This window comes from Eublepharis macularius, chromosome 4, assembly GCF_028583425.1.
Source record: "Eublepharis macularius isolate TG4126 chromosome 4, MPM_Emac_v1.0, whole genome shotgun sequence".
NCBI lineage: Eukaryota > Metazoa > Chordata > Lepidosauria > Squamata > Eublepharidae > Eublepharis > Eublepharis macularius.
The window spans coordinates 10,085,192-10,112,380 of record NC_072793.1 but is presented as its reverse complement, the minus strand read 5'-3'; the positions used below and the strand labels follow the sequence as shown (position 1 = coordinate 10,112,380).

The following is a 27,189-nucleotide window of genomic DNA, read 5'->3' as shown; positions in this document are numbered from 1 at the left end:
AATCGCTCCATCTCTCGTTCCGATCTGATGCGTCTTTTGGCCCCTCCAAATTCAAAGGACACTCCCTCTGGTAATTCCCATCTGTACCTGATTTTCATGTCCTTCAAAATCTGAATCAGCGCCTTATATTTTTTCCGGTCCAGTAACACCGATCTGGGTATTTCCTTCATAATGATAATCGTCTTGCCGTCGATCTCCAATGGATCTTGAAACTGTTTAGTCACAATCTTCTCTTTCATATTTCGGGTCGTAAATTGCACAATCACATCTCTTGGTAGTTTCCTCTGGGTTGCAATTCTTGAGTTTACACGATATACCACGTCCAGGATAGCCACAACTTCCTCCTCCTCCTTCCCCAGGTATTCAGCTAACACCTCCGTCATCTGTTCTTGCGCTGTTTTTCCTTCCACTTCCGGCAAACCGCAAAATCTTAGCTGCTTCTCCATGTGTTTGCTTTCCGCAACCGCCATTCTCCCCTTCATCAGCCTCATCTCTGTTTGTTGCGTGTCAGTTAAATTCTCCACCGCGCCTTCTACTGTTTTAACTCTCTGCTGTGTTCCTTGCAGTTCATTTTGCATTATTTCCATACCTTTCTTTACTTCTGACAGCTCACTTTTCACTGTCTGTTTAACCTCTTTGATCAGCTCCGGTTTAATGTCCTTAAGTTCTTTGATCACTTCTAAGAGTTTTTTGTCTAGATTCTCTATTGCCGATTGCCACTCTTTTTTCGACATCGTGGGGCTTGCCTTGGCTCGCTCCCACGAGTCCGCCCTCTTCCTTAACTCCGTGGCGTGAAATTAAGCGTCTTTTTAATTTTTAATTTAAATGTCCCAGTCTTTTTGCAAAGAAAAAACTTTTAAAGAATCCAAAATGTCGGGCGTCTTTTCTCTATGGTTCTTCTATGGTTTTTGTAATTCAAAATGGCTTACTTCCTCTTCCGCTGAAGCCGCGGCTTTTCCCCTTTCAAAGATGGCGATTCCCTTCTTCCTGCCCTCCGGCAGGGGCCGCTTCTCTCCAGCAACTCTATTGTTATTACGTACTTCCTGTTTCCCGACTTCCCGCAGTAGCTCTCGCGATGGCAGAATTTTCTCACAGCTCTATAACCGCAAGTATTCAAAACAATAGTCCTAATTCTTTAATAACTTCTTTAAACTTAGTCTCTTTTCTGTTTCGACTCTTGCCGAGTCTTCTCCCCGTTATAATTAGCCTGTTGCAGTTTTAAAATCAAGTTTTAATCTTCTTTACTTTTAACAATCTGTCCCGTATCAGGAGATAGTGATCTTTACCTTCCCATTCACTTTCCGTGGGTTGTAATCACTGTTTCAATCTTCGTTTCTCCTCCACTCCTCTTTCCCCTGTTGAAGCTTGGGTACGTAGGTCTTATGCCAACCGCATTGGCCCCGAAACTGCCGCAGAGATCTTTGCCGACCTGTCACAGGGTGGGACCTCAAGGGTCGTGAGGGGGCCCGTCGCGTGGAGCCCCCCCTCGCCCGAGATCAACGCGCCCTGAGGTCTTGAGCGTTCTTTGCCTGCTCTCCGCCTGAGAGCAGTCAGCCGCGGGCTGTTTTGCCCCCGCCGGCCGGTAAAACGGCAGTCCGGTCAGCTCCGCAGTTGGAGCTGCGTCAGACCTCCATAAATCCCAAACCGGAAGTCCCCTCTGTCTGGAGATCAGGGGGTGGGGCCACCAGCCATGTGACCATTTTCAAGAGGTTCCGGAACTCCGTTCCCCCGCGTTCCAGCTGAAAAAAAGCCCTGCTGTAAACATCTACAACACTCAGATCCAAGATGTATTTTTGAACTGAGAGGATGCTTCACGAGAGGAGCATAAACGGCCCTTTCTGTTTGTGGATTGCTGCTTGCCCTCCTCTAGTGACCTTTAAAACTAAGATATAGGTGCTTAGGTAGCCTATGGCACAGCAATGTGCAACTCTCCATCTCTAGCACTGGGTATGCTTGCAATTTTGTTTGTAGAAAACACATTAAAATTTCATAAATATGTCAACTTGTACAATTTTATACACTAGCTAAGCTATAAATGATCAATTTTATTTCAATTCTTCCAACCATTTCAGTTTTCAACAGCCTGGAAAACCAGACTTTTTTCCATAGTTTTAAAATGACAGGAAATTTTATAATTTTCTACAACACTCCTTGATGTACAATAATCCATCCACCAAAAATGCTTCAAAATGTCATCAATAGCATTTAAATGAAGGGCCTCTTAATCATTGAAAAAACAGACATGACTCTGATATCAGTCCATCCAGTGTTAGTTAAAACTATTGGATATGTCATCTCTTCAGTGTTTGGGTCAACAGAATAAATTAATAGAACCATCTCTGTAACATTCACTATGCATCAATAATAAAAGATTCAGCTGCCTACTGGACCTAATAAACAAATTTCAAAACATCATTTCTTCTATGTAGCTTATACAATATTAGGCTTAGAATGACTCTTTAACAAACTCTGCTCAATGGGTTAATCCTTTTCAACGATCTTATTATCCTCACATTATTGAATAGGTGACACACATATATCCTCTCCAACAGAGCTTTAAACCTACCAGGCTAAGCATGTACAACTGGCAGCAGCACAGAGCAGCTGAAAAAAAATCCTAAGATTTACTGTAAATCTACTCATGTTTTATGCATGAATGTACAAAAAATAGTCCATGTTGGGTAGGCAGTTTGTAGTATTTAGTTTTTTGGTGCCTTGTTAGTGCTAAAGCAGCTGCCGCATACTATACATCAACTCCAATCTGAAACCTTCTAAATGTGCACCTTATTCACATTGTCTGTACCAGCAGCTGTGCAAGCATGATGTTCCCTTGCTAGACATTTTCTTTCAATTGAAATAATCAAAGCAAATTACTTCACTTCATAAACACGCAAACAGATATTGCAATTTTTACCACTGAAACATGTCCTTGCTCCATGTTACCCAGTTGTTTCCACCTGTTTATCTGCATGTATGACTGAGCTGTCTGGTAACTAGTAGCAGAGGGCTTTTCACTACTTGGAATGTGTTTCCTAGACTCCAATGAGTTTCATGGAATCACCTGGAATCTCCCCAGATCTAGACCCAACTACTGGTTTCTAAGCATTTTCAATAATACTTCTGTGTAAGATTGTTAAAAAAAGCCTGTACATTTTTAATACTATAGAGTCTGAAAAGAAAATATTTTTTTAGGAACCTCTGCAGCTGTTCATATTTCCTAGATACTTGATTACCTGCAGTTTTCCACCAGAGTGCTTCTAGGCTATGATAAAACATTATATGATGCTGTTCTAAATGGCTAGTGTGACACTATGAGATCCGGGTTTGCCTGCAAAATTTTGTACAGTCTATCTGATAGAGCTGCATGCTTCACTATTTGCCAAGTCTGTTTTATATGAAACAGACATTTCTTTCTCAATCCATCCAGGAAGAAAGGAACTAGTGAGAGGCTATTAAAAACAGATTAGAAGACAATCTATCCAGTTCTAGCATTTTAAAGTTCTGACTAGTGACAGAGAAAATGATTCTCGCATCAATAAAACCAAAAGCAAACTCATAATATTGCTAATTATTTCACTTTGGAGAATGTTCAGAAACCATAAGGTGGTTGAAAGGCCAGAGTACGTTTCTTTCTCAAAGAAGATCCAGAGCGCAACTGAATGTTTGGACAAGTCCAATGAAAGAAAACATAAAAACAAAATTCAGATCAGACTTTCCAGCAGTTAAATGGGAGGGGGAGACAGTTCTTACCTCTAAAAAATATAACTCGCTTACAAAAAAGTTCCAAAGTTAGATACAAAAAGGGAAGTTAATGCAACATAGATCCTTATCAACACAACACCAGTAAAAGTCTACAGATGAACTGAAAGAAAGGAGCGATACAAGTTTGTTGTGAATTTACTTCTATCTGTTTGGCATGCCTGTGTCTGACATTCTGCACTGAGACAGACCCAACCCCAAAAGAAGCTGTTTAAACAAGCCTAACAGTTAAGCCTCAGAGCCTCAGAATGAATGCTTTGTTCTTGCTCAAGAGATCTGTCAGGTATGCATTTGCGCTGAATTGAACCAAACTGACAGATAGAACACAAGACTTGCTATGACACAAGTCTGGGTGGGGAGACACTGCTCAGTGTCGCTTTCCTCTTTTACTTGCTTCATCCGGACACTACCTTTTAGCAATCTCTCTTTCATACCACCAGAACCTGGGCGCCCAATCGGCTGCTGATTCAGGATAGAAACTGCACAAGTAGCTTATGGAACTCACTGCCATAGCATGCAGTGATGGCCTTTGGCTTATACAGCTTTAAAAGGATATTAGACAAATTTATAGAGGATAGATCTATCAGTGACTATCAGCCGTGATGGCTAAATGAAACTTTCATATTCAGAGGCAGCGTATATATCCCAAAATGAAGTGATTCCGGCCCGTGCCCTGCTTGGCAAGTTTCCTTATTAAATACCCAAACTCTGCTAGGTAAAGGAAGAAACTCCGCCCGCCCCCCGCATTCAAAAAGGCTTCACTATTAAAATCTATGGTTATTTGCAGGCCTTCCCCCCCGCCCCCAAATCATCATCCTATAAGCAAGCTGTAGCTATCCAATGTGACAGACCTCTTTTCAGAATTGAAAAGCTTTTCCTTTTTCTAACATATTATCAGACTGGCTGACCAACAAGCCCCTGAAGAAGATGGTATTAGAACTCAATTTAAAATCCTTATTAGTTGGATGCACACTGATTTTCTTGACAGTAGGCCCTTCGAACAGAACCTGGGGGAGTTTACAGTAAGTGAAATGCTTTATTATTTTCAGACCGGAGCCATATCCTGATTGCTGCATATGATTAAGATGCCATGTCAACTGACTATGAATCCAAGAATATGAGAGCCTGTGAGGTGTGATGGCTAGAGTGATGGACTAGGACAGGGTTGGCCAAACTTGCTCAATGTAAGAGCCACACAGAATACATGTCAGATGATTCAGAGCTGCAAAACATGATGCAGTGAAGTGACTTCAGAGGAAGAGGCGGGTTTGGAGGAGTGTCCTGAAAGTGACATCACCGGAAGGGGTGGGGTTTTGGTGCAGTATGCTAGAAGTGACAGCATCAGAAGGGGTGGAGCTTAGGAAATGCCATCACCTGGCCTTGACCTGGATATTACATCATAAAAGTGATGTTATATCCTTGTTAGGCACCACCCCCAAAGTCTCCTGGATCCATCCCCAAAGTCCCCAGGTATTTTCCGAGTTGGACCTGACAACCCCAATGTTTCTACTGAAAATATCAAAATCATGGAAAGAAAGGAGGAAGGGAAAGAAAGAAATCTGAAGGGGGGGGCAGGTATTAAAATGCATGTGTAGTGAGAGGAGAAGAGAATAGAAAAGGTTTGGGAGGGAAGCCAAGGAGGGAAGCATTGGGATTGCTTGCCTTGCTATTCTTAAATAAAACACACAATGAGGGTTGGGGAGGCTAAGGGCTGAATATGAAAAGGGGAGGGTTTTAAAATGCCTGCGTGGTAGAAATGGGAGAGAAAAGAAGATCAAAAGGAATAGTTGGTGGAGATCTAAAAATTGGGGAGAGGAATACAAAACCTTGAATGGGTTCCTCCCCCACCAGCTCCTGCAAAGGCAACCCGGCCATCAACTCAACCCTCCCAGCATTCCCCCAAGGGAAGGGAAAGGATCCCCCACCAGAACACCCCACAACCATTTCTCTCTCTCTCTCTCTCTCTCCCCTGCTCACTCTGAAAACAGATTGGACCCCCCCCCTCACTCATTTATATACACATGGGGGAAGGAGAGATGAGCTTCTTCCTGTGTAAACCACTGTGCAAAGGATTAATGCTGCAAACTCTGACTAAACAGCTGGGGAGGGAAGCACTGGGAACACCTGCCTTGCCCACCTACCTGCCAGAAGCCTCCTGGCCCAGTGTCATGGCCAAGTCTCCAGTCTAGCTCAACCACACCAGCCCTGCACCATGCTCACCCGCTGTTGGCCCAGCTGCCTGGCCAAGGGAAGGGTAATTGTTTAGATTTTAACTAGTCTGTTGTAATTCTTTTTCAGCTCTGTTATAGTTTTAATAAATTAGTCACAATGACTTTAGAAGTATCTTTATAATGTCTGCGCAGATAGTTTACCAAGTATTTTTTTTATTGTCAAATCAAACATGGCAAGCCCCACCCCCACCCAACCAGGTCTCCTGAACACTTGCAAGATTTATTCCATGTGTGGCTTGCTGGGGACCTCCAGAAACAGAAGGAGGAGGTGAGCCAATTTGTGAATGGGAATCGCTCTGTATGTGGAAACCGTGTGTCGGATCCAAGTCCTTGTTCACATACATGCTAAGTATTGCCATCATATTCTAATTGATTCCTAAGCCTTCTTATTCACTTCCTGTTGTCAGAATAACTTTCTAACTCTATACACATAAAAGCTGTTCTTTCTTTAATTGCAAACGGGATAAAAGCAATGGCCTGGGGTCCCACAACACATTATGCTGCAAAGTGCTGTGTAACTTTACTTTTTAAAAACAGCTACTAGACACTGCCATCAGGAATTAAGGGGGAAGCGTCTCTGGTGGCTGGGAGAAGCATTTTGGCATAAGCAATTTTGAGAAGATAATTAGCTGTCAAAAATTATTTTAAAAGTCCATCCACATCTACCCTTCTTCTTTTCCTGACTGTCCTAAAGTTGGCAAACAAAAAACCTGCTTTTTATTTTTTAAAAATTAAAACAATCAGGAGGGAATTACAATGAACTCCTTGTAGCTTGATTCTGTCACCTCATATGCAACACATCTTGCCCTTGTATTTTCAAGTTCTACTGCTGCCTGAGTACCCTTAGAATGTGAGCACTTTATTTTTTGGGACAGCATGATTATTACTTCCAAAACAAAAATTTTATCAGAATCATTAGTGATTCACTAGATACCTCAAGCCCACACTTCATCTAGTAATCAGAGTTACAACAGAGGACAAATTGATGAAACATAAACTAAGTAGCAAACAAACAAAGTAGCGAACACAAGATAGTGAGGATAATATTTTACTCAGAGCCCAGTGAAGTCATTGGCAATGTAACAGGTAACAGCTTAGAAACAGGTTCAAGTTCAAGTTCCTTCCGCTCATTTGATTTTTAGTCACTTTACCAGAACCTATTCTAGGTCTGATGCAGGTGTTTTCACCCCAACAAGTACATACTTTAAAACGCTTACTTCAATTTGATATATTAATCAAATTTACAACCCTCCTAAACTGTGCTAATTCATAAAAATGTGAATTCAATCAAAGCAAAGATGGTAACATTAGTTGATTGGCGATGATGTTCACATTCCAATAACTAACAGTGAAATCCTAAGCAGAGTTACTCCAGACTAAGTTCACTTATTTCAGTGGACTTAGACTGGAGTACCTCTGCTTAGGATTTCACTGTCTGTCTGTCTGTCTGTCTGTCTATAGCTTTCAAGTCCTATCCAATAGGCATGCAAGTAGTACGAGGCCACAGCCTAGGCTGCCAATATTCTACTTACTTTGGCTGACATTACGCTGTCTTACTATTAAGTGCAACTTGTCTTAGAGAATTCCCTCATTATTGCTTGCTCTATTGGAACAGAACAGCACAGAATCACAGAAAATAAACTCAATGAACCTATGGAAAGGAAAACCATCTCACTCTCTGACCCTCTGTGAACTGTGCTTGTGCTCATCACAGGAGTAACATTTTACTAGAAATCTTTTGCAAGAGCAATTTCCCCAGTGCAGTTACAATTGGACATCCAGACCCATCGTTAAAAAAGTGAGAGTGGTGGGGGGATGGGTGGGATCTTATCCATCTAGCCAAGATGTTTACAAAGGAATTCAAAACTTTTTTGGGGACAGTGCATTCAATTCCCAGTTAAGTGGTATCTTTTTTGGGAAGTCGTGAAATATAAATTATGTTCTATTCAGAGCTAATCTAAACTGAGTAAAACTTTGTTCAAAAAAAAAATCAGCAACAGAACACTATGGCTGCTAAAGCAGACCATAAAATGGCTAGGCTTCATACAGTTTTTGCCATTTATTATTTCTCTTGTTATAAGACTTTCACCTACCCACATCTTTCATCAGAAGCACATTTCTCCATGCTGTATGCACACCTTACCAGGGAATACTGTTAGTCAAAATATACACACAGCATTTATTGTAAACAGAGACAGTTTACTGAAACAAAGCATCAAAAGAGAGGAAATCAATTTCCCTGTTCCTGTTTATTTTCTGAACAGCCAAAAAATTCAAGGAAAACATATGACCTTTCCAGTGCAGTCAGAAGCATGACAATGATGGACAGGCACAGTCTTGGATGGGCTTCACCAACACAACTATTTAGAGCCCTCCTCCATGCACATTTAATTAGTTAAGAAGAATCCTTTAGAATCTCTAAGGCACACTTCTGTCCACCTTCCTGAGAGGCTGGCAGTTTGGAGGCTTTATTTAACAACCCAACATTGAAATAACTAACTGCTTTAAGGGCTTATTTTAGTGTTCATTGGAAGGATACCTAGACAACAAACTGTCAAGATATTAATATCTTTGCTGACCACAACAGAAGAAATCAAGGGCTCAAAAGGCCACATCAACTCAGTTCTCTCTCAGACCCATCAGAGGAGAGATCACCATCGCCCTGGGACCTACACTGTTAATTGCAGAAACTTGTGTTAGTCTCCAGAACATACAAACACACTCTTTTCACATGAGCATAGCATCTGATTTCTCTCTCAGTTAAATCGTTTGCTACTTAATAAAATTCATTTGACGCCCAACATATGATTACCCAGGGTAACAAAAGGGTAACTCAATGTAAATGCACTAAGAATTTCACTTAAGGTGAAATCATAATTAGAAGATATGTCTTCTAGCGATTGATGGAGCCTGCTTCCAGACAAACAGGTTTAAGGACTGGGTTGGAAGATTTTTTGGTTCATTCTTTTAAAAGGTAAAACAGTCCTAGTAATGGAAAGTATTCTAGAACTCCTAGTCTAGCCAACTACACAGGCCAGTGATGTTTTGTTCTTTTAAGAGAAAGAAATTCAAGGGTAACTGACTAATTCTAAAAAAACTAATTTAAAACATCACAACAATAAGCAGGCGTTTAGATGGAAATGTCCCAATAACAAAATCTCTGCAAAGCTGTGTTGTTTCCAGTGATAATCGGCCCTTAGAAATCAAGGCAGTTGGTTAATATTACAACAGATTAAGCATATGGCCTTGATCATCATCATTCAGGAACACTGTGAGGTCTTCTTTCAAGCTCTGCAAACATCTACAAGTTCTTCTCCCCAATACTGCCCCTAATTCTGCATCCTCAGGTTGAAGTTAATTTATTCCCGATTCCTTATTCATTATAAAAATCCTAAACGGAGCAATCTCTTTGGTAGACCTCTTAGTCATGGTGTATGGCTATGTAATAAGGTGAATAATTTGCCATACAACCAAGTCACCAGGACCATATATAACGAGAATTGGGTCAATTCATATCAGGCTGGCTAGTGGTCTGAACACAAAGTGAACCATTCAGACCATTAGTTGACAGTATGGCAAAAGTGAAACTTGGGATGAATATGATCCAGGTTCCAAGAGGAAAAAATAGGACTGTCCTTCTATGGTCAAGTTCTGACCAGCCAGTATTCTTGGATAACAAATCTTTGGGTTTCAACCCACAGCACTTGTCCTATAATCCAGGGGATCATCTTGTGCAGTAGAAATGCTAGCCCCACCTGAACTTCTGTTAACGTACAGTTTGTTCTCAACAAAGATGGCCCACCCTTTTCTTTGAAGCACACTTCTGCAAATAAGGAACTGGTTTTTGACTGGCTCCTTATTTGATTATGCCTTTGCTGAGATGTCAAGAGGAATCTGGTGCCATAAAAAATTTACAGTGAAACGAAACATCAGATAAATCCAAGAAGCCTGGCTAAGCCGGGCAAACTGAAGCTACAATCTGGGCTTAAAATTGGTAAAACCCCAGTATCATTCACTTTTTCCTTTAAAAAAAGTGTGATTCTGCTGGAGATTTATACATTTATGAATATGGCTGATAAGTTTTAGGTAGGCAGCAGTGCTGTTCTGTGTTAGAAGAGCAGGATTTGAGTCCAGTGGCACCTTAGAGACCCACAAGATTTTCAGGGTATGAGCTTTTGAGAGTCAGCAGTTCGGAGTTTGGAGTCTCAAAAGCTCATATCCTGAAAATCTTGTGGGTCTCTAAGGTACCACTGGACTCCAATGACTGGAAAGGTTGCTGATAAAAAAAAACACAGTCTGAACTGCAGCCATTCTGAAAAGGGGCCAGCCCGAGAGGCCAGGTGCCCCCTCTCGCCCATCCCACCACAGAGACCAGGCCAGGGAAGAGCATCCCGGTCACAAGACTCCGGCACGGCCGCCTGGCCCTCCGGGACCCCCTCCCCGAGCCAGGGCCCACGCCTGTCCCTGCGGCCCCTTGCACTGAGGCCAGCCCATCCCGAAGGCTCCTTCTGGGCACGGCGCGCTCTTCGGCCCCCACCCCAGCCACGCACCCGCCACCCCTTCCCCGTCTCCTCGCAGGCGCAACCCGGGACGTGCCCAGGCGACTCCCCCCGCCGCCCGCCCGCCCGCCCCTCAGGTAGGCGCTCCCAGCCCCAAAGGGCGCTCCTGAAGGAGGGGGGGCGGGGGCGCTTCCCTTCCGCTCCCCGCTGAGGGCAGAGCGGCAGGCGAGCCTCCCTCACAGGCGCCTGGAGGGCCCGAGCCCGCCCGCCCGCCTCCGGGAAGGGCTCCCGAATTCTCCTCAGAGAAATCTCCCCCTCTCCCCAGGCCCCTCCCCACGCTGAAGCCGCCGCCGCCATGTTGGATGAGGTCCCGCTCCCGTCCGCGCCCCGCTCACCTTGGGCCCCCCGCTGGCCCCCCAGCAGCACCGCCAGCCCCAGCCCGAGGAGCGGCGAGAAGGGCCGGCAAGCCGCGCCAGGCGAACCCCCCGCCATGATGCCGGCCTGCTCACAGGGGCGGCGGCGGCCACGGCCTCGCTCTCGCCCTCGCTGGCGGGGCTCGGCGGAGACGGCAACAAGGGCCGCCGCCGCAGCAGCGCGAGACAAATCAGACACAAGGGGAAGGCGCGAGCGCGCGAGGCGGCGGTGTTGTCAGCCCAGCCGCGCTTAAAGGGGAGGCGGCGCCGGCTCTTAAAGGGGAGGGGCCGAGTGGGCACGGCGAGGTGTCCGCCGACAAGAAAATCAGTGTCGCCAGACAAAGGATGGATGGATGAGGAGAGGGCGGCAATACAACGCCGCGCTCATTGTGGCTTGGGTGCGTCACATGCTTTTGCACGGGTGTACGTGGGGACGGGAATACACCCAAGGTGTGCTTTACTGCAGTTGGGTAGCCGGGTGGGTCTGCAATAGAAGAGCAGGACACGGGTCCAGCAGCGCCTTAAAGACCAAGGTATTTCCAGGATATGAGCTTTCAAGCTCATACCCTGGAAACCAGTCTGGTCTTTGAGGTACTGCCGGACCCGGATCTCGCTTTACTGAAGCGAGTGTGCAGGCAGAGAGGATGCGTTGCGCGCCGGGGCCTTCTGATGAGGTGGGCTCTGGCTCAGGCCAGCTTAAGGCTGCAATACATGTTGCTAGTCGTTAAAGAGCCGCTGGACTCCTGTTTTTGTCACACAGTTTTAAGCACCATGTGGGGAGTGGGAAGTTTTGTAAAACAGGCGTGGGACCGTAGGGGTTGTCAGCTCCAAGTTGGGAAATTCCTGGAGATCTTGGGGGTGAAACCTGGAGAAAGTGGGGGTTTGGGGAGGGACAGGACCTTGTCATGGCATAATTCCTTAGAGTCCACCCCCAAAAGCAGCCATTTTCTCCAGGTGAACTGATCTCTGTGGCCTGGAGACCACTTGTAATTCCGGGAGGTCTCCAGCCACTACCTGGAGGCTGGCAACCCTACGTGGGAGCAGAGCGAGACAAGTAAGTGGAAAACATTTCTTGTGTGGAAGACGGAGGCCCCTCGATGCAGGGCTCACGCTTGAGGGCACCATCTGGTCCCGGAAGCACCGGTCGCCCCTTGGTAGTGACGGGCAAGGAATCGGGACCCAATTGCCGCTGTGGGACAGCGGCCAATTTAAAACTCAACTCTCCTCCTCAAAAGCAAAGTTATAACAACTCAGCCCAGCCTGCCTCCCAGGTATTGTGAAGACAAAATGGTGGAAAGGAGATTGCTATTGTCGCAACTTTGGGTCCCCATTGTGGGGAAATGGCTAAGAGCAGGGCTTTTTTTCTGTGAGAAGAGGTGGTGGAACTCAAGACCGCACAATGATGTCACTTTGGGTCAGCTGGAACAAGGGGGGAGTTTTTTAACGTTTAAATCGCCCTCGGCAAAAATGGTCACATGGCCGGTGGCCCCACCCCATGCTCTCCAGACAGAGGGCAATCTAAACTGGAGATCAGGGGGCGAGGCCACCGGCCATGTGACCATTTTTAAGAAGTGCCTGAACTCCATTCCACTGCGTTCCAGCTGAAAAAAAGCCCTGGCTAAGAGAAAGAAATGAAGGCCGGCCAGCCTCTTAGTGTATACACTTGCACTCCTCCTCACTCCAGGATTGTGGGACCCTGGGATGTGTGAATGGGACACTGCCAATGCAAAGGCGCTGGGAGAAGTCTCCTGTTCCCTCTAGCAATACTTTTGTTACATGAAGTTCACATAATCAGCTGCTGGTCCTGGTACTCCAAGGCATATGCATTGCTTGATTTCAGTGCTTGGGATTATTGCCCGGCAGTTGAGTCCATGAAAAGCATTTGGGCCTTAAAGGAAATGCGAAGTGATACTAAAAGCCTTCCTGTGGTGTACTGTGTTGATGGTCCATTCAAACACGCATGTTGCCTCAGTCTCAAGAGAGGACCATATACATAGGGAGAAGCCAGACCTGCGTGTACAGCTTTCAAATGTAGAAGCAAGTGACAAGCATGCATGTGTGAACCAGTCCTTTTTGGGGAAACCTCATTTTCATTACAACATGCGTACAGTTCCTACTATATTTATTAAGCAATGTAATTATATCCATAGGATGGTGCTAATTTCTTTTCTATGTGGCTGCATGTGGAATGGAGTGATGAAGGTTTCTGTTGTTATGTGTACCTTAACTTCACCGATCACATCTTAACATTGGTGTAAGTACAGTGCTACTGTTACATGATGATAAAAAAAGAAGCTCAAATTCCAGGGAGCAACAGAGAGCACAAAAACTCCGTATTTTTATTATGGTGGAATTATATGTGCTGCTGGCTCCATATGAAATGCAGACACAATGATACTGGATACCCCTAGGGCTGATGAGCTATTTTCAGCCCCCTCCATTCAACCCAAGTCTGCTCAATGCAGGATTAGCAGAGGGAGCTTGACAGCCCCTTTGTGGGCCCTTCCCAGACTGTGCTAGCAGCTCCCTAGAGATGCATCACAGAACGGTGTTGGATTCCAACTAAAATGCAGCTGGTTGCAGCAGAGTTCAGAGCTCCGCCTCTTCTTTCAGTCATGGTACACATGCATTGTGCTACTGGTCCCTTGGGGAGTATATGTGTTGCTGGAGCAGTTACATTCCAGACTTAAAGAAAATCCCCATCCTAAATTCTTTCTGGAGGCTGAGTTCATGATTCACTCGTGGAATTTCTCATCTGTATGTGTGCGTGCGCTTGGGAGACTTACACCAGGCCTCCAAAGCTTAAAGGCAGAGACCACGTCCAGCTGTAGGGACCTAACCAAGGGAGGAACTGAGACTGCAAAGAAGGGACAACTGACAAACAGGGATTTTTAGTGAGATGAAAGGAGTAAGTTCCATTCCACTGAAGATTAATTTTTTGGACATTTAATCCAAAAACATTGGTTTGTTTGGTCCTTCCACTTTTGTTATGAAAATATTCCTCCATATCCACAAAACAGTCACATTAGTGGATGGTCGAGGACACCTATATCAGTGGTTCACGAAGTGTTAGCTGGGCCTCTCTAAAGAAGCACGTTCTAGGTCCCAGGGGAGGCCCGAGTTAATGAGTGGTATTCCTGACTGAGGACAGCAATGTCAGATGAACTATTGCAGTAATCCCCAACATCGTGCCTGCTGATCTATTTCTTGATGCTCACTTCCTTTCCCCCTTTCCCTAAACCCAAAAGCCAGTTCTGGCTTTCATCCTTCTCATAGGAACAGAAGAGTCCAGAGCCATTACCTTTGTGTCTACAAGAGGTACTCATTTGGGAACATCTACCTCCATCATAGGAAGATGCTTGGTTTGGAAACTCCCAGTATCTTATGGTTAGCCCAAGCCCCCCCATGGCAGCCATTTTGTGATGTCAAATGCTTTATGTTTTTAAAGTTCTAAAAGTGCCTGCAAATACAATTATGTCCAGGACTCATTAAGTGCTGTTTTCTCAGGGAAAGAATGATAGCTCAATGACAGAGCACTTGTTTTGCATGCAGCAAGTTCTAGATTCGATTCCTGGCAATGGTGAGGTGGCAGGAGTAATGGAGGATAGTCAGATACAACTCAGAAAATGAGGAGTACGTGGGCTTTGGACAGCATGCGCTCTAGCCCCTGCCCTGAACCAAGGGAAATAACAGGGTTTGAACCAGTACGATGCTTACATCCATTGCATTGGTTTCTCTTTTTTCTTCCTCGATCACATGAAGCATGTTTATTCTATTGCCTTGCATAGAGAAACTCTATAGACAATAGAAACTTTGACAAGAGGCTGCCATCATCAGTTACGCAAAAGCAAAAAACTTCATTGAAAAAATTGAATCATTTCACACCCTTGCTTTCAAACGCAGGATCTTTTTTCTTTTGGTACCACTTTTCATGAGAGTTGTCTTACCTTAAGGTGATAGAACATGGCTTCTGTATCTTTATGTAGGACTTGGCCATCATGTGTTCCTTGGTTGCCAACAGGCCTGGAGAAAAACATCTTGCCCCTTAACAGAGGCTTAATTTGTGGGAATGGGTAGTTAAAACTTTTCATGGCATGGAGGTACAGAACATCAGCTGATTAAATAACATCCCATTAAGCCTCTTCAAGGGACAGGACATATTTTTTTTTTAAAGCACATTAAAACACTGAATGTTTTTGTTTGGCCTTTGGGTTTTGCAACCTAGAGAGCCTGTTTAAGCCAAGAGGTGAGATTCAAACTCAGCACATAAATAAAGCAACTGCCACGGTTTTAAGTTGATTTCCAAAACAGATTTTTTTCAATTAAAAATTGCTATCCTGCATAATCAATGAATATATGCTCATTGGGTGGCTCTCATTGTCTAAAATAATATCCATTTGCTTTTAAAAGTGTAATTCTTGACATTTTTTTGTCATGAGGAAGGCCCTGAAATTCCTAACCGGAACAAAAAGAGGGTGGTGGCGGCAGGCAGCATCTTTTGCTCAGTTTATGGTACAGGCTTTGAGATAACTAATGTTTATCTGATAGGCGGATCCATTTCTGGGTGATTTATAATATTTTGCAATATTACTGGAATCTGGGTGGGAGATGACGTACATCAGGAAATATTGCACCATCGCTGTTTTTTTTTTTTAATCAGAGAATAGAAAAGAGTCATTTCAACAACATTTTTAGTTTGGTTCCTCTTGAATCATGTACTGTGCAATCCTAAAAAGAATTATACCTTTCTAAGCCCATTGACTTTAAAGGACTCAGAAGGGCTTAGCTCTATTTAGGATTGTACAAAGACTCCCCCTCCTTTTTTTTTTTGCTGCAGTTAACAGGAAACTCTTGGATTCTAGATGGAGCAGATTGATTGATAATGGCCTAAAAGGTTGCCAGATACATGAAGTGCAACTTAAACACTCGGATTTCCATAGAAACTGTGTTGGCTCAAAGCAAAATCCAAAAACTAAATCCATGTAAAACCCTTTATTAAAACCAACCAAAATGACACAAAACATTTGAGTTCTCCAGTTTGGGTTGGTCTTAATATAGGGGATTACAAGGTTTTGTTTTTGGCAGGTGGGGCTTGTGCTTTGGACCAGTGCAGCTACTTGGAACTTCCATCTACTTTGAACACCAGAATTTAGCTGGGAAAAAGGGGGATTCTTCAGCTGGAGGGAAATGACCTGGGAAAAGGCTGCTACCTAGGGCAATATTACCGGTATGGCTCCCTCTGACTTTACTGTGTCCAGCCACACTTCATCTCTAGTAATGTTCATATCAGGACTACATTTTCCTTCTGTTCTCAAGGCTTTTAACTGACCTGTGTTTCTCGTATGGTGTGAGGAAAACATTTGACCCCCCCATTTTTTTAAATTCACAATATAAGTTGTTATTATTTTCTTCTTCTTCTTCCCAGGCCAAGGTATGACACTAACTTGACTCTGTGCTGTATAGCCATATGACTAGAAACTTGCTGCTTCTTTTGAAAATGAAAACTGTGATTATCAGGACGGAGAATTTTGCATTAGCTAATGAATTTATTACTTGTAGCATGACTGCATACTTGCAGAATATAATCAGTCATGACTATACACAGAAGAAGGATGGAGTATAAGTTTTAAAAGGTGAGTATGAGCATCTAGATAGCCCAGGCTAACTCATTCTCATCAGATTTTGGAAGATAAGTAGGTTGAGCCCTGTTTAGTACCTGGATGGGAGACCACCAAGTAAGCCTGGGGTGCTACTCAGGGGCAGGTAATAACAAAGCACCATTGAATGTCTCTTGCCTTAAAAACCCCATGGGGTCAAAATAAGTAAAAAAGTAGAGTAAAAGCAGATGAGATGCTTGAGTCCAAACACCTTTAATTTTATTAAGAAGTTGCCACAGTTTGGGGGTGGGAATAATAGTGCGAGTTGAGTGCACAGGGAGCCAACTAGGCACTATGCTGGTGTATATCTTGGATATGTAGGCATATCTGAGATACACGGGCAGAGTGCCCCGGTACCTCAGCTGGACGCTGGCATGTGAGTGCTGTGCAGCAACACTGGTGCAACCCCCTTTGCTATGGGGAAAGGGGTGGACCTATAGGCATGGCAGAAGCTAGTTGACTCCCTAAGCTGCCTCAGCCTCCCTCTGAAACCGATGGAAAGTTCTGCTATCAAAAACCACAGGGTACCCCTTGGGAACCCGTAGAACAGGAAAGGCCAAATGTCCTCCCACAGATGCTCCAAAAGCCCCCAAAGAGCCCAGGATACCAACTACATCTGCAACCAATCAGCCTCCTCCCCAGTGGCAGCCAAATCCCTCCCCAGCACCGAGTCACTGCCCCTCCCCAGCCAGGATGGCCCATAGTTCAGTAGACGGGGCATGCAGCGTGGGACTCTGTCTAGGAGGTCTCTGCTGTGCACACACAGAGCTCACAGATAGCATTGCCAGTCCCCTTCTGGGGGTGGGGGAATCCCCTCTTCCCACCCTCCACCCCCTACCCCTGTTTATCTGGTTGGCATGGGGAAAGGAGGGGGAATGCGCCTTCTGAGGAGTGCTCCCAGGCAGCATGGTGCACTCCCGCGTTCTGCAGTGGGCCAATTTCAGCCCCAAATGAGCCGAAATCAGCCCGCTGTGGAACGCAGAAGCATCCAGGGCCCATTGCGCTGCCCTAGGAGCACTCCCGTGTTCTGCAGTGAGCCGATTTCAGCCCCAAATGAGCCGAAATCGGTCTTCTGTGGAGCGTGGGAGTGTGGCGGCATGTGGCCTGCATGATGACATCACTTCCTGGAAGTGACATCATTGTGTAGCCCTGGGAGCATGTGCGCACCCTTTGCGCACACACGAGGATGTCTGTAAGGTGAGTGCCAGGTCTCCCAGAGGGTAAAGGGACCTGGCAACCCTATTCACAGCATTGCATTTGGGTGGCAGGAGAAGCCCAGAGAGGGCACTCAGCACCCCTCAGCACCCCTCAGGGAGCACACACAAGGGGCTAACGAGTCTCATTTCAGAACCCGAACAGGTGTCCCATCCTGGAGGCTCAACCTGACGGGTCAACTACGCACTGACAGGTGAGGGAGTCCAGCTGCCCCAACAACTGCCTCACCCATTCCCCTCACATGAGCCCAGGCACTGCCCCAACAAAGCTGGCTCCCACACTTAAGACTAGTGGTGTGTGTTTGCAGGCGCGCGCACGCACACGCACACGCACACACACACCAGCCCCATGCCATGCAATGGGGCATACATCTGGGGAAGTGTACACTTCCCATGTACCCCCGTCTGCCCATGATGGGGGGCAGGGACACCTTTGCCAGGGCACCCACCAGCTGCCCCACAGCGCTCTGGGGATCAGCTGGACAAGCAACCATGGGACCTGTTGCCTGGCAGGACTGGGTCCTATTCAGCAGCAGCAGCAGCAGCAGTGAATGGAGCAGTTGCAGAGCAGTTTCGCATGGGATCAGTAAGTGTCATTTGGATGGCTACAGCATGCACCCCAGGGATGTCCGTGGCAAATGGCCCCTCATCTCCATGAGGCTGGAACCACAACCCCCCCCCCCCCAGGAATGGTTGTGGCCGGCACAGTGCCTGCTGTTTCCCATCCCCACACGTTTCTGTTTAGCATCCGTGCAGGTGATGATTCAACAGGGAGACCCTGGAGCATGACCAGTGCAGTCCCTGTCACTCACTCACCAGCTGCAGCCCAACTCCTGCCTTCCAGCCACCAAGTCACTGAGATGCATGCTGTGCTAGGGACGGCTCGGCCTGTCTTCCCATCGCACCGGGAACAAAGACACAGGCGCCATACTGGGCAGAGGGAGCTGGCAACTCTATTAATCGGACCTCTTAAATGAAGTCTGTATGTAAAATGGCAGACGGAACAAGAGCACAATGCCGGCGTTAAATGCAAGCTGCCGCTATCTACGGCGTTTTGCTTCCCATACTCTGATACACTTTGACTTGTAACCGTATCAGTGCCCATTCATTCCACGTTCGCTTGTGCCAGTATCTACTGTCTGCTCACAACAGTTCCTTTCCACCACGTGGAATAATTTATATTTACCTTCTTCCTATCAGCTTATTTTGGATACAAAAAGTTATTAGACATACAAGATACTGATGCACATCTGCAAGCTGCTGATTAAATTTAAAAAATGCAGCATGACTTCTGGTGCTAACAGGGACATTTTGAGGGCACAGCAAGGGGAGTGGGATGAAAGTGCGCCGGGACCCCTGCACACCTCGGAGGATCTATCGCCTGAGCCCCATTAACATTGTGTGGCTGAGCCCAGCATTTGCTCTGGGAGCTGACGAAGAGATTGGGTGCTTAAGGTTTATAAATATTTGTCCAACCACGGCCTGATAAGCGATCCAACCGGAGACACGAGGGACTCGGAGCCTCCCGGGCTCAACAGAAAATAAAACACGGAGCCAGTCACAATATTTTGGACACACTTCTGCGATAGCCAACTGCCTGCAGGCTGCAAGCGCTACTGGCTACGAAATCATCCCGCTGCTGAATCCTTGGCCTCGTGCGAGTGTGACAGAGGCAGAGGGCTTTCCTGGACTTGGGATTTCCTTCCTCCAGTCAGATTTAATAGAACAAAGGATGGGCTCCTGTGCAGCTCCCCTTGCACTCCACCCCCAGGCTGAACTCCTTCACAGCACTTGCTGTCCGATTCCTTGGCTGGGGATGCTGCGGGTTGAACCCCGGAGACCTTCTGCGTGCAAAGCAGGCGCTCTGCCGCTGAGCCACAGCCCCTCACATCCCACCGGAGCTTCAGACTCGCTTTGGATATGTTCCCATCCCTCAGCAAAATAAACCTGGAAAATGTCTGACCCCACAAAAAATGGTCACTAATCTATCTGTCCAATCATCCCTATGTTAGTTACCTAAAACAAAACGGGAATAAACTTTTATACATCTTCTCTCCTGGAGGTAATTATTACATGCCATAAGTGAGCGGGCGAAGGGATATTTGATTGTCTTCAATGGGATTTAAGCAGGTAGGATTGCAGTTTATTTTACTGTTCCATGTTTTAAGAGATTCTCATTTCCCACCTTTTGGATGTCTTACTTTTGTCTGCATTCTTCTCTCTTCCCATTACAGAACGTTTGACTTGCTACACTATATGGTTTTCTTCTAAAAAAAAAAATCCTGTAATTTCAAGAATGATCTCATGTAGAGACCTTTTCTTACCGTTCCCCCCCCTAAAAATATTTGCTCATTCATGCAAAATAAGAAAACATTTGCAAAATAATGGAATTTGGGTACAAATTTAATAAATACAAATTAAATTCTGTGCAAAATAATGACATTTCGAAGGCAACTTTGAGTCTTCTTTGTGAAATCAGATTACATCTCTTTCACTTTGGTTTACTCAGCTGCCCTGTCATAGGTATATTCTATGCAGGTATAAATGTAAGGCAGGAAAGGTTAATACCATGGAGATAATAGCATTGGCTGTGCTGAATGAACAGGCACCGGTCCCCCCCCCCATCTCTGACATCTGCAGTTGATGTCGACATCTTCCCTTTGCCTCTTCAATTCCAAAGTTCAGTGTTAGAATTGATTAAAATATTGCAAACATCCATCCTGATTATAAAAAAAAAAGACTTTTAAATGGTGGCATTTGTGCATGGGGCATAATGTTCACAAGGTGCACATAGATGCAAGTGCTCAATTGCTTGAAGGGTGAGTCTGCTCAACATACCTCTGGCGGCACCGGTCAGAAAATCTCCCTCATATGATTGGATAAAAGTGCAACACGGGGTTTGCAACTGTTGCATTCCTTTCATATTGTGCCACCATATGGAATAATTTAACCAGGGCTTTTTTTTCAGCTGGAACACAGTGGAACAGAGTTCTGGCACCTCTTGAAAATGGTCACATGGCCGGTGGTCCCGCCCCCTGATCTCCAGACAGGGGAGTTTAGATTGCCCTCCGTGCCGCTGAGCGGCGCGGAGGGCAATCTAAACTCCTCTCTGTCTGGAGATCAGGGGGCGGGGCCACCGGCCATGTGACCATCTTCACCAAGGGTGATTTAAACTTTAAAAAACTTCCTCCTTGTTCCCGCTGGCCCAAAGTGATGTCATTGTGCGGTCCTGAGTTCCACCACTGAGTTCCACCACCTCTTTTCCCAGAAAAAAGCCCTGGGCTTAACATTTGAACTATCTCTTCTTTGGGATTGTGATTTACTTCAGCTCATTATCAAAAATGAAAAAATCTCTCCACAAGGCTCAGGAACAGATGTTTAGGGGTGCTATGTATGTATGTTTGCCCCAAACAGGCTCAAGTCACGTAAAAAAGGGCTGCCCTATAACAGCACGACTGAAGTCCCAAACAGATGATATTTAATCATGGTAGTTTCTTAAACTCTAGTTGATCCCAGACATACAGGGCAACCATGGTTGAGCTTGTCAACTTAAGACACTGTCTGGTATGTATAAGAGAACAACAGCAAGCAAAGAGGCAAAAAAGGCAGGAGAAAAAGGCCTTATTTGTGATTTGCATGGTACAGAAGTAATGCAAACCAGTCTTGCAAACCTGCTAAGTACCAAAGTTTTACATCTTGGCCGATCTTTAACCATGGTTCAAGAATTCAGCTATAATGCTTAACCATGGTGAAAGAAAGCAAAACACAGTGGCACATGTTATGTGCAGAGGGACTGGATGTTTCTTAGGTCTGTTCCATACAGGAATATTTTCTGGCCATTTTTCTCTAGTCTGGAGAACGGACAGGCCCTGGAGAACATGGTGCTCACGGGCTTATCCAGTCTTAGAAAGGATGGCAAAATGTGGAAAAGTTCAGAAATGGATGCCAGCAGTTATTCCACCTACCTATTCACCTCCATGTCACAAAGAAGCTATTGATGACCAAAGATGCACCTATCAAGCCAAGCAGGAAATGGGATCACCTTTGCTAATCACCCTAATTGCCTCTTGCAACAGCATTTTCAGGGGGAGTCACTCTAGTGCCTGCTCAACCGCGAGGGACATTCCTCTCAGTTCTGACCTACCCCATTGAATGGCTTATCTGTTCGTGCAAACTGCATCATACCATCGAGCTAGCTTCCTTGAACCCTTCACAGCCCCAGGATGGTTTTGTGGGATATGTGAGGGGGGAGGTCACACCCACATGTAAACAGACATACCTCTCCACATGGTCCCTCTTGCACACAGGACACACTTTCCCCATACAAGCCTGCTTCTGTCTTTCTCGACGCTTGACTGTGTTGACTATGTACACTCTTGTGGAACCTGCTATAGCTAGCATGTGCATACCAAACCCAAACATGGCCCTTGAATATGTGTGCATGTAAATCACATCTCCCCTTGGAAGCGCACGGGCCTTTGCATTTGTTCTCTTGCCGTCTCCTTTGTGCCTAGGTGTGTGCACACACAGATGCACACAAATCCTACACGCTCAATTTAAATGCTGGCTTATGAATGGCCTTTAATTGCTGTTTCTAAGGAAGCAGCCCTTCGGGCAGAGCGGCTGTGCTTTTCCCAAGTAGAATCCCTCCCATTTTGCAGGCGTTGGTGGCGAGACGGGCTGGCGTCAGGTTACAGATCCAGAGGGTATTTATATGAATGTATGTGCTGGGAGAAGTGGGTGGTTCCCCCCCCCTCGCTTTTGTTGTTAAAGAAAACAAATTAAAGATGCCTGAAGCAAAATACATGGCTATCATCTGTTCTGTGATATTTTTTCCCCCTTCAAAGGATTACTCGCTGCCATGGGGGCTCTAGCCCAAATTTTCTTGGCTAGATTTCAAATATGGTTCACTGTAACCACTGACAGAGGCCAGGACCTGCACTGGAAAGAGAAGGGGTGACCTTGAACTTTTTGCTGAGCCAATGAGTCAGAAATCTGATCTCTGGCCCCAGAGCCGGTGCCTGCAGTTAGAAGTGTTGTTTGGGTTTGTCGAAGGAGTCGCTGAGCTTTTTCAGTGTCTTTTTAATCCTCAAAGCTGTGAGTCTGGCCGAGGGGCTCTGGTACCAGCATTCCTTCATGATCTTGGCCAGGGCAGACAAAGTCTGGGGGATGCAAGGGAGGGGGAGAGAGAAGGGCAAAGGAAACATTATTGCCATGTAGAAACAACTGCGACTTTCAGCTTGTTTAGAATTTCCAGTTAGTTTCATTCGATGTAACTCGAATCCTATGTTGTTTGTATTGTATCAATAATATTCATGCAGAATTCCCCTGAGAAATTGCTAGCCACATTGAAACTCTATTTCTTCCCTCAAAATTCCTCAGGTGTTTCTCCTGTGTGGGTCCCCCTTCACAATTTATCTCAGAAATTGCCATTAGACAAAATTTGATGGCAACTTCAGTCCTCAGTTTTTTCTCATTTGGATTCATCAACAGTTACCCATTTGGTCCTGATCAATTGCCTTGCCTCTTCTTGAGGGGTAATGGGCACCACTCTTGGATGGTTCTCTTTAGTTCCTCCAGGGCACCCTCTGAGGGTTGCTATCGGTGAAGAGAAATCTTCCCTGTGAGACCTGAATTGTGGGGTTCTTCATGGTTCGATCACCTTCCCAATGTTATTTAATATATATATGCAGGGCTTTTTTTCAGCTGGAACACGGTGGAATGGAGTTCCAGAACCTCTTGAAAATGGTCACATGGCTGGTGGCCCCGCCCCCTGATCTCCAGACAGAGGGGAGTTGAGATTGCCCTCCACACTGTCTGGAGATCAGGGGGCGGGGCCACCAGCCATGTGACTATTTTCTCCGAGGGCAACCCACTGAGTTCCACCACCTCTTTTCCCAGAAAAAAGCCCTGTATATATGCAGTTGCACCCTCTTGCCACGATCATCAGAAGGTTTGGAGTTGGATGGAATCAATATGCTAACAACCCCTAGCTCTTCTTTCTCCTGGATAATCAGCTGGGGGCAGGACTTCCGGCGCTATCATAATACCTAGATGTAGTAATCGATTGGCTAAGGGGTAGCTGGCTGAAGTTGGATCCATCTAAGACAGAAGACATGAGGCTGGGGGAAATGAGATGCTAGCTGGAGGGTCACTTCCGAGACTCAATGGATTCTGCAAAGAGCCTTGGGGTATGGTTGGATTCTGTCCTATCCTTGGGTAAACGAGCATCCATGGTAGCATGGTTGGCATTCTTTCACCTATGCCAGGCCCGCCAGCTGGCTCTCTCTTTGTCTGGGCCTGACCTGGCTACATTGAGCCATGCAATGGTTTCCTCCAGATTGGATTACTGCAATTTGCTCTACATAGAGCTACTCTTGAAAATATTTCAGAGTCTTAGGTGGTCCAGAATGCAGCTGCCAGGTTGCTGACCAGGACATCATGGTCAACTCAAATTTCTCCAATTTTGCAGCAGCTGCAATGGCTTCCAATTAATCTCCAGATCCAATTCAAAGTGTTGGTGCTAATCTTTAAAGCCATTTATGGCCATGCCCCTTTTGGTTATCTTCTCGGGGCCTTTTGCAGTGCCCAGCCCCAGGACATCATGGTTAGTTGTCACCCGGGGAAGGGCTTTCTTAGTTGTGGCCCCTGCCCTGTGGAACACCCTCTCTGATGACACCCTGTTGCAGTAATATAGATTAAAGCACATTGCAGTAAGCGGTATAAAACAATATACTAGTATTCTAGGTGAACTTCTAAACTTTGCATGAACTGTCTGTGTTTTTTTTTAGAATGCTAGGTAACTAAAACAGGTGTGCTTTCACCTTTGACAGCTAATTAAAAATAGTGGACTCTATCTAGATTAACATTCTTCTGTCAGAAAATGAACCAATGGTGATCTACCAACTTAACTCTGTCATTTCTCACAGATTTATAGCTTTGTTTTGCAAGTTGGAGGTAACGTCATTTTTTGGCTAATTAGGTTATACAATAGAAATTATGAATATCTAATGAAGCATCAAACCAATCATAGTTTGTTTATGCTATCACATGAAAAAGCTGTTAGATATTTGCATAAGATAATCTATAAAACGTGCAAATTCAGATAGTATGTTAGAGTTCTGATTGGAAGAAATCTCATGAGAACCTAGGTGAGGATTTTATCTTTGCATTGTGTGCTATGGGAATCTTAATGCATTTCACAGAAACTTTGATTGTCTTCAAGTTAGAGTTAATTAGGAAATGTTAGCAAACCTAATACTTATTGCCTTTCTGTGTTCTGTTTTTGTAGGATTTATATTAATAACCATATATATTTTGATAACTTGCTTCATTAAAAAACTAGGGTGTAATTTAAATAAAGAAAATAAATAAACTCTAGAAAGGTGTCTGTACTTTGATGAGAAGAAGCATTGAAAGGAGGACCCTAAATAAATAATGTATTGATAAGCAGAATTGGTTCAAAGAACAGTCCTGTTCGACAGGCTGTACTAATTGCTGAAAGCTATCCAAGAGTATAGGATAAATCTTTCTTTTGAGATAATAGGATCTTTAGTGAAGTGTAGCTAAGAGAGTCCGTTACAACCCAGACCGTGTTGGATCAGTTGGATTTCCACAGGGCATGCATGGCCAAATTGTTGACCAGATATTTGAGGGGTTGGTCCTGATTCCTCCTGACAGTGATATGAAGCTGAGCCAGCTATTTTAATATATTTTCATATTTTGACTTTAATTCTATCGCTTGTTGTGGGTTTTCCGGGCTGTATTGCTGTGGTCTTGGCATTGTAGTTCCTGACGTTTCGCCAGCAGCTGTGGCTGGCATCTTCAGAGGTGTAGCACCAAAAGACCAAAACACCAGGCTAACAAAACACTCTATACTCGACAATAGCCTTGCAGAGAAGATTAGCACATCAAGCACCAATCCATATGCAAAAGAACCTCCTCAGGATACAGTGAAGCCTCCCGCCATTAGCATTCCACACCCTGGGAAACTCTTACAGGATGACTCAGCTCAACCCCACCCCTCCTGAGTAGATACAAATGACCTGCCAACATCTTTTCCACACTGTGACACTGAGAGATCTCTGTCTTTTGGTGCTACACCTCTGAAGATGCCAGCCACAGCTGGTGGCGAAACGTCAGGAACTACAATGCCAAGACCACGGCAATACAGCCCGGAAAACCCACAACAACCATCGTTCTCCGGCCGTGAAAGCCTTCGACAATTTAATTCTATTGTTATTATTTATTCTTATATTGCCTTTTAACATATTATACTGTTAAATGTTATAAATTGTCTCAAAATCCTAGGGTGAGAGGCAACTAAAAACTAATAAATAAGTGTAGGCTTTCTTCACCACACTTCCAATATTTATCTGTTGCTGGGAAGATATTAGAACAGATTTTAAAGGGATCAATCTGTAAGCATCTGAAGGAACACTCAGTGATCCGGGGAAGTCAGCATGGTTTTGTTCCTAACAGATCTTGCCAGACCAACCTGATTTCCTTCTTTGATCGAGTGACCAGCTTGCTGGATCGGGGGAACTTTTGATAAGGTCCCCCATGACATTCTGATGGGCAAACTGGAAGACTGTGGAGTTGACTATAGGACAGTTCGGTGGATAGGGAACTGGTTGGAGGACCGCACTCAAAGAGTGGTGGTCAATGGCGTTTCATCAGATTGGAGGGAGGTGTCCAGTGGGGTGCAGCAGGGCTCGGTTTTGGGCCCGGTACTTTTCAATATTTTTATCAATGATCTGGATGAAGGAGTGGAAGGGCTGCTCATTAAATTTGCTGATGATACCAAATTGGGAGCGGTAGCAAACACCCAAGAAGATAGAATTAAAATTCAACAAGACCTCTGGAGAAGTGGGCAGCTGTGAATAGGATGCAGTTCAACAAAGACAAGTGCACAGTATTACATCTGGGCCACAAAAATGGGAAGCACAAATACTGGATGGAGGATACACTTCTGGGCAGTAGTATATGTGAAAGGGATCTTGGGGTAAGAGTGGACTGTAAACTGAATATGAGCAGTCAGTGTGATGCGGTGGCAAAAAAGGCTAATTCAATCCTGGGTTGTATCAAAGGGGCCATAGCATCAAAATCGCAGGAGGTCATAGCCCCTCTCTATACTGCCTTGGTCAGGCCACACCTGGAGTATTGTGTGCAGTTCTGGAGGCCTCACTTCAAAAAGGATGTGGACAAAATCGAGAGGGTGCAGAGGAGAGCGACAAGAATGATCAGGGGTCTGGAGACTGAGCCCTACGAGGAAAGGCTGAGGGCCTTGGGAATGTTTAGTTTGGAGAAGAGGAGGTTGAGGGGGGAAATGATTGCTCTCTTTAAATATTTGAAAGGCTGTCATTTGGAGGAGGGCAGGGAGCTGTTCCAGTTGGCAGCAGAGGGTAGGACGCGAA

At 45.2% G+C, this 27,189-nt stretch overlaps 2 protein-coding genes across 4 annotated transcripts in view; both read right to left on the bottom strand.

The window, feature by feature from the left end:
• ACVR1B (activin A receptor type 1B) overlaps positions 1-11,065 on the bottom strand; it is a 41,507-nt gene extending 30,442 nt beyond the window's left edge. Inside the window, exon 1 of one of the 2 annotated variants that reach the window (XM_054975807.1) lies at positions 10,885-11,065. In XM_054975807.1, coding sequence (XP_054831782.1) covers positions 10,885-10,981 — 97 coding nt within the window. In that variant the 5' untranslated portion in view covers positions 10,982-11,065. Of the gene's footprint in view, positions 1-5,900; positions 5,967-10,884 lie in introns of those variants that run through there. The other variant, XM_054975808.1, reaches the window with a different exon arrangement.
• Positions 11,066-20,918: 9,853 nt separating this feature from the next.
• ACVRL1 (activin A receptor like type 1) overlaps positions 20,919-27,189 on the bottom strand; it is a 69,161-nt gene continuing 62,890 nt past the window's right edge. For both annotated transcript variants that reach the window (XM_054976255.1, XM_054976256.1), the window contains one exon: positions 20,919-22,935. In XM_054976255.1, coding sequence (XP_054832230.1) covers positions 22,801-22,935 — 135 coding nt within the window. In that variant the 3' untranslated portion in view covers positions 20,919-22,800. The remainder of the gene's footprint in view (positions 22,936-27,189) is intronic.